The sequence below is a fragment of the Haliotis asinina genome, chromosome 2 (assembly GCF_037392515.1).
Source record: "Haliotis asinina isolate JCU_RB_2024 chromosome 2, JCU_Hal_asi_v2, whole genome shotgun sequence".
Lineage (NCBI taxonomy): Eukaryota > Metazoa > Mollusca > Gastropoda > Lepetellida > Haliotidae > Haliotis > Haliotis asinina.
Window position 1 is genome coordinate 64,101,657 of NC_090281.1, and position 6,596 is coordinate 64,108,252.

At 39.3% G+C, this 6,596-nt stretch overlaps 1 protein-coding gene across 1 annotated transcript; it reads right to left on the minus strand.

Moving 5' to 3' along the window:
- Positions 1-572: 572 nt before the first annotated feature.
- Positions 573-6,334, minus strand: LOC137274136 (acid-sensing ion channel 5-like). The gene is made up of 8 exons (XM_067807151.1): positions 6,116-6,334; positions 4,270-4,828; positions 3,293-3,391; positions 2,630-2,810; positions 2,291-2,350; positions 1,530-1,692; positions 1,182-1,273; positions 573-977 (listed from the first exon to the last, which is right to left on the minus strand). Exons 1-8 carry the CDS (start codon positions 6,265-6,267, stop codon positions 826-828), a joined length of 1,458 nt encoding a protein of 485 aa, XP_067663252.1. The 5' UTR covers positions 6,268-6,334; the 3' UTR covers positions 573-825.
- Positions 6,335-6,596: the final 262 nt, after the last annotated feature.

A 6,596-nucleotide genomic window follows, 5' to 3' on the forward strand; every position in this document is an offset into this window, starting at 1 on the left:
CTAATCTCTGGGTCCATTAGCTTTCGACTTGAGTGAGCTCTTCTGCTGTGGGTCACGACTGGACACTGTCTTCTGATCATCAGGCCTTGCTTTCCGACGCCATCTGGGTCTGCGATGATCGGAAACACTTCCGTCGAGATGGATTTCTGCTAAAACAATGGCTATCCCGGCTTCAGGATCTTGAAAAAGATTCGCTAATTTCAACTTGGGATCTTGAAGTACGAATCCTCTTACTCACGCTACCAAACTCTTGAAGAATCCATAGCAAGCAAATCACTATCTCGCAAAGCATGAAAGCCTTCAGGACATAAAAACGAACTCATTCGTATTCGCCTCTCTCTCACGTGACTACTAATGGAAGCTAACGAAATTGAATTTCAGGCAACTCTTCTCATCCGAATGTTCGGAAATATCCTTTGTTGTAGGAAAATCTCAAGCCTTCCCGACCAAATAAATAATGAAGATACAAATGCTTGTGACAATTGTTAATACTGTGAACAAGACAATACGAATGTTGTGAATGACTTATTAGCTGAAGTCACGTGGAAAAATCACAGGCCATCTGACGAGTGTGACTATTTTTTCTATTTATTTGAACAGATTCAAAATTTCAATTTCAGCGCCTTTTTGTGATACAACAAATAACTTCGATTACCAGTTAAGAAAAATATTTCATTTATCACATTAAAGATCAATCAAGATATTTGAAACATAAATTGCTCCGCTTAAGTCACTGGAGATGTCAAAATTGTCATAATGTTAGTTTCAAATTATATTAAGTACTACTTAAAACTGTGCTTAATCAGCTGTGGACAACAGTTTGCTTCAGTGCTGAATAGGTTTGATATGCTTGACTTCTCTGCCATATTTCCATCTCTTGAAGATCGTGAGAATGAGAACGAGGAGGAACTCTCCGAGTTCTGTAAGTGTCAGGATACTGGCTCCCAGACAGATGCCCATCTGACCTCCAAGGTTACCTGGCAACACAATATATGGACCCGTTAGGAGATGTCCATTGCAGTGTGAAAATGAATGCTGAAATGTTAAAACCAATCTAACATTAGATTGAATGTGACGACAGACTTTGCATATTACATCATAAATGATGTTTACACCTGTTCAAGACAGTCGATAACATTGAAGGGATAAATGAAAGCTCTGGAAGTGAATCGGTCACTCACCTATCATGGTCTCAGTTGTATACTGTGGAGTTTGTGATGTCGACTGAACGATCAGGTTGTTATAAAACAACCTTATTTCGAGAAAGTTTTCCCTGAAAATATGTAGTTCGCATTACTACCAGTTATTGTACAAGGACTGGGAAATAAAGTACAGTCACTACATTGCAATTATACTAATGTCAGCTTTTAAGTGAGAACACTTGACAACTAAAGCCATGGGTTCACGTAGGAAATGTTTCATTCAGGATCAAGACATTGTGAACTCATCTGGGAAATGTGATCGGTCCCAGTTACTTGTGGATATTTTGTGCGCCTTAGGCTTTATTATCATATGATTCGCAGAGGTACCTGATAAATGCCTCATCTGGTGCAAACCCAAGTTTCAGAATGAGCGCCATTGACACATTGGATGGGTATCTCGATGTTGATACCTTGACATCGTACGTCTCGAATGAACATGGAACTTGACAACCGCAGGATTTCTGAATCGTCGCATTTTGCATAAATTGTTCTGACAAAAATACGTATATGATTCTCAGGGGAGTAATTATAAACTGAAGTAAACATTATATCATTCACATGGAGGACAGTTGAATACTAAACAGCGTTATTGTTACTGTGGTTTATGTACATGTGTGTTATAAGACATTTGAGTTCTGATATGATATGATATATCATGATATGATATGTTCCCTAGCATTCCGACCCCAAACACTTTCGTGTGTAGGATATACCGAGATTACATGTCAGACGACACAATTTCGATATGACTGTAATACTTCCGCTGTGACTATCAACGTTAACTCACTCACAGTTAGAAACTGGCTCAGGGCTGACAAGATTCAACTATTTTCATAGGCTGCACGGATGAAACAATGTAATTGTTTTTTTTTCGTTCGAAATTTCAAGGCAAGGGTATTTAAATTTGCTGAAAACTGACTGTAGGTGAATGAAAGTAAATTCATATGGGTCAAAATTCAACTGAACAATTGCCCCATGGTCAAGAATATCTACGTTTTCTCAAAGCTCATGCTTAGGTGGTTATACATGGAGTTTTCAAAAACCCAAACACCCACTCATATAATCTCATAGCAGCAGAATGAACTCACGATATGCTGGACCATAGCAGGTTGTGAAGATATAAATGGAACAAATTGGTCCAAACGTTGCTGGAAAAAAAAGCTTGATGGTTAGAAAATGTCATGTTTTTAAACAAAATGCAAAAGAAGGCTAGGAACATCTGTGCTTACGAGAACATGTTCATTTCAAACCAATCATTGCAACCTTCAAATGGTTGAGTTGTCGCCTGTTAAGTGTACGTGCAGTGTATATATTGACCACTAACTCATTGCTCGTTTAATATAGGTAAGACAGACGGGGTTCTAGAAAACACAGTTTAATAGTTTACCATTTTGTTTCAGTGATTGGCAGATGATCTTACATCTTACCGTTATCCGAGATCCTTATGCATCCACACTGGTCGCGTGTTATCCGTGTAATACATTCCTGAAGACAGTTTTCATATGTGTAGGTGTCGAAATATTGCAGCGTGTTGTTAAATGAGGGTGATAAAGTGTCCAAGCATGTCCGGTTCTTGAAGGCCTGATAGGGTGGTGGCAGGTACTCGTACTAGTACAAATAAGTTCATAAATGACATGCATCTTGTTTTGTCTAAACGATAATTGATGTTGATAGTGTTTATGGTTGGCACTTTGTGTATTAAAAGTAGTTACATGCTGGGACCTCTGCTTTCAGTGCTATTGCGTTTTGAATCTTAAAATCAGTACTGATATCAAATGTCAGGACGTAGCTAATATTTAACCTAAAACGTTAGTAGAAAGAGTTGAATTCCTTTTGCAACGAGCATTACTGAGTATTTCTACTTCTTTGATGTTGGACCTTTTTGCGTTGCTATGAGCATCCGTGTGAACAACCGTATTCCGAACGTAACAGAACTGCAAAGCACACATATCGCTTCCCCGTATCAGCTGCTCAATACCGGTATGGAAACTAGAACACTACCTGACACAGGCATTGTAACAAAGGTTATAATCACAGGATGACAGAATGTTTTAGCAAAGGCCATGTGAGTGTGTATGTCAGTGACTTACCGTTGATCGGAGAACAGAGGCGTATGTGGATGTTCCTGGAGCTGCCAGGAAGGAAGATGTCGCAAGATCTGGGTGTACACGAGGGTCATGTAAGATTACCTGCAGTAAGTGGAAAAGCAATAGTAATTTTAGTCTTTGACATATGTGTATGCCACCATAAAAAATCACAGTTGGAACTACATGGACTGTGTTCAAACTGAAAATGATACACGGTATCACACAAAAGCCACTATTACTTACCTGAAAATATATGCCTGTCACGTTTGTTCTCGTGGATGCATAAAACATCACCTATACACCATGCATGCTACCCATCAGAATTTTAAACTCGCTTAAAGCACTCACTGTGTGTCATAGACAGCTGTGTTTAGGTGTAACATTTTGATAAGAATTAGACCCGTGAAGGTCTCGGGGTAGAATAGGCCTTCAGCAATCCATGCTTGCCATAAAAGGTGACAATGCTTGTCGTAAGAGGCGATTAACGGGATCGGGTGGTCAGGCTTGCTGACTTGGTTGACACATGTCATCGGTTCCCAATTTCGCAGATCGATGCTCATGTTGTTGATCACTGGACTGTCTGGTCCAGACTCGATTATTTACAGACTGCCGCCATAGACCAGGAATATTGCTGAGTAAAACTAAACTCACACTCATGATACAAATTCACCAAGTTTCAGCATTTTGAACACATGACCTCTTCAAGGTCACAAATTTGTTTTGCAATGCAACAGTTCACACTACCTTCAAACAGTATGGAATATTTTGCAAACTCTAGTTTAGAACAGCTGACCTAAGTAAGGGACTAGATTTACACTAGTTAATCTAAATATGTGGTAGGTAGTAGCTATGGTTTGCCGTTACTTCGCATGTTGGTACAACTGTCGAATTAATAAACGGACAACGTACACATGTGATTATCTGTTGCACATCGTTTAATTCGTTTTCCGCTTTTATGTACACTACTTTGTTTTGCTCACCTTTATCCCAGCAGCCAGTTGTGACCCATGTACATAGTTGGCCTGATCAGTATCAGCATACATAATGAGATTGTTGTCAGACCCAGTAAGTCGAACTTTAGCAACATCAGAAGCATTCCAGTTAAAGGTGGCACAGCGACCCAGGTTCGTGAAAACAGGTTTCATTGCAGTGGTGCAGGGGTGTTGTTCAACACCATTCATCACACACATATAAAACATTCGGTCTAGTGTCATGGAGATATTTTCCCACCACTCCTGTTTGTGATTCGTCCGAAACGTGGACCCGTAGCCAGGATCGCTCCAATTTAGAGCTCCCGTCAATGGTCCTAACATGCTCATTTTTGTGGAATACTCTTCCAGATAAGGATCCACTGCTTTAATCTTGGTCAGATTAAACGGACTCAGATTGCAGAAGGTGACGGCAGGAAAAGGCAGCTCCTCGACGACTTCTATTTTCGTGTTAGTTATCACTGGGTATCTGTAGTAATTCATCAGCTCCTTTGTTATGTTGTAGGTCATGTATGCTGTCATCGCCAAAACTGCGACCGTCCATGAAAAGCTAACAAAACAATCTCATTAGAATCTAGATGAACACTTGTCCGATGAGAGGTAGGATTCTGTTTCTTCAAGTATGACTAATACGCCGTTGATTGTATAAAACGTGCAAGGTACATGCTATTTCCTTCAGGAGCGCATATGTAAACATTATTAATATTAATAATTAAGCACCACTGGACTCTATTTCTTCTTTTTATCTTTGTGTTATTAAATCTTTATCTAAACAGCCGATTATACACGAGGAGTACTGGAATGCACATATCCGTACGCTTCACATAACACTTCAAAATATATGGTTCGTCTGTTTACGAATTCAGAAGAGACAAACACATTTGGGTTTAAATTTTATAACAAAAATGGAAAACAAATTCTCATAATAAGGCAGAATCATTTACAAAATGCCCAGTGGCTCGCTATGGGGCATTCTTGAGATGTCCTGTCTCAGCATCATTGGCATTTTGAACATTAAATAGATGATAATTAGTTGACGTGTGATGAAGCGCGCGGTCACCAGTAAAGTTAACGATCTTCCAAGGAGTGGAAGACATAGGGGGTGCGTTTGTTTTGCACAAAGTGCTTCACACGAACGATGAGTTTTCTAATCGGACGATTATCGCGTCTCTCGCGTGCATACTCTCAAGTGTTAAGAGGGCCCTCCTGCAAAATTGAGGAGGGAGATCGTGAGAGTGGCGGAAGTAAGTCATTTGACACGGTGTCTACAAATCGTTTTAGAACTGTGTAACAATCGTATTGGTGTCGTGGACACAGTGACTATACTCTCAGTACAACTGACTATGCGGAATTTGGTTCTTAATGCATACACAAACAAGTAACGTCTCCCGGTGTATCATTAGAGTTGGGTGGTGCTTGAATAAATCTCACATGCATATAATGTTTACTGAATGAGTTAAATACAGCTTCAGAGTCTGTAACAATGATCGAAACATGCAACAGTAGGTTCACATCGTCATTCATACCACATGTATACTGTGTATAGGTTGTTAATGATCGATGTCATGTAGTTTCGCATATATCTGAATATATGTAGATCAGATGAAGAGAAATGACACCACAACTTGATGCATAGTCTTTCAAGACTCTATTAATATTTTGTGAACATGAAACGTATGTATACTAGGTTTTGGTAGTCTGACCAACATGAATTATAAAATAGAATAAAAAATACATTAACTGTATTGAAAGCATTACGCTCACATCCTAATTAATACTTTAAGACCCTACTGCATTGGTTACACTATCAAATGTTGCTGCGTCTTATTCAACTTACCATCTAATCTTGTAGTGTCGTCCGGGTGTGAGTTTGTTCACTCCGTGGAATCCTGTGTTCTGAGTAAAATCAGTCCACAAACTACCTATTTTCTCCTCAGTACATGAGGGTTTCTCTGTCCATGCGGCTTTCACTTCTGTTTTAGACGCCATTTTATAGAGGCATATCGTGCTGATAATCCCCAACTCACCTTTACTGACTGATGGGTCTCACACACTTAGCTTCAGCAAACAGCACAGGAAATCGACCTTGCTCGGATCAAACAATATCATAATTCACTCTATTTGTATCGATCTAAACGTGTGTAGGTTGATGCTTTAGTTGCAATACTGGCACTGACAAATAGTTGGCTGTTCCCCATTGACATTGGATTTGATATAATCAATAAGTATCCTTCAAAATACTTTGTTACTTAATGACAGTTGGAATGCGCTCTGCATCACGTTTCCCCATTAATGTTTCATTATTTGTTAAATATTTA

What these genes read in the sequence shown, in the direction of transcription:
- LOC137274136 (XM_067807151.1), bottom strand. Translation starts at nt 6,267, where the DNA reads ATGGCGTCTAAAACAGAAGTGAAAGCCGCATGGACAGAGAAACCCTCA. An exon ending in CGACACTACAAGATTAGATG is followed by an intron (nt 4,829 to 6,115) that starts GTAAGTTGAATA and finishes TTGTTTTGTTAG; the next exon opens with CTTTTCATGGACGGTCGCAG. An exon ending in CATAAGGATCTCGGATAACG is followed by an intron (nt 2,351 to 2,629) that starts GTAAGATGTAAG and finishes TTTTTTTTCCAG; the next exon opens with CAACGTTTGGACCAATTTGT.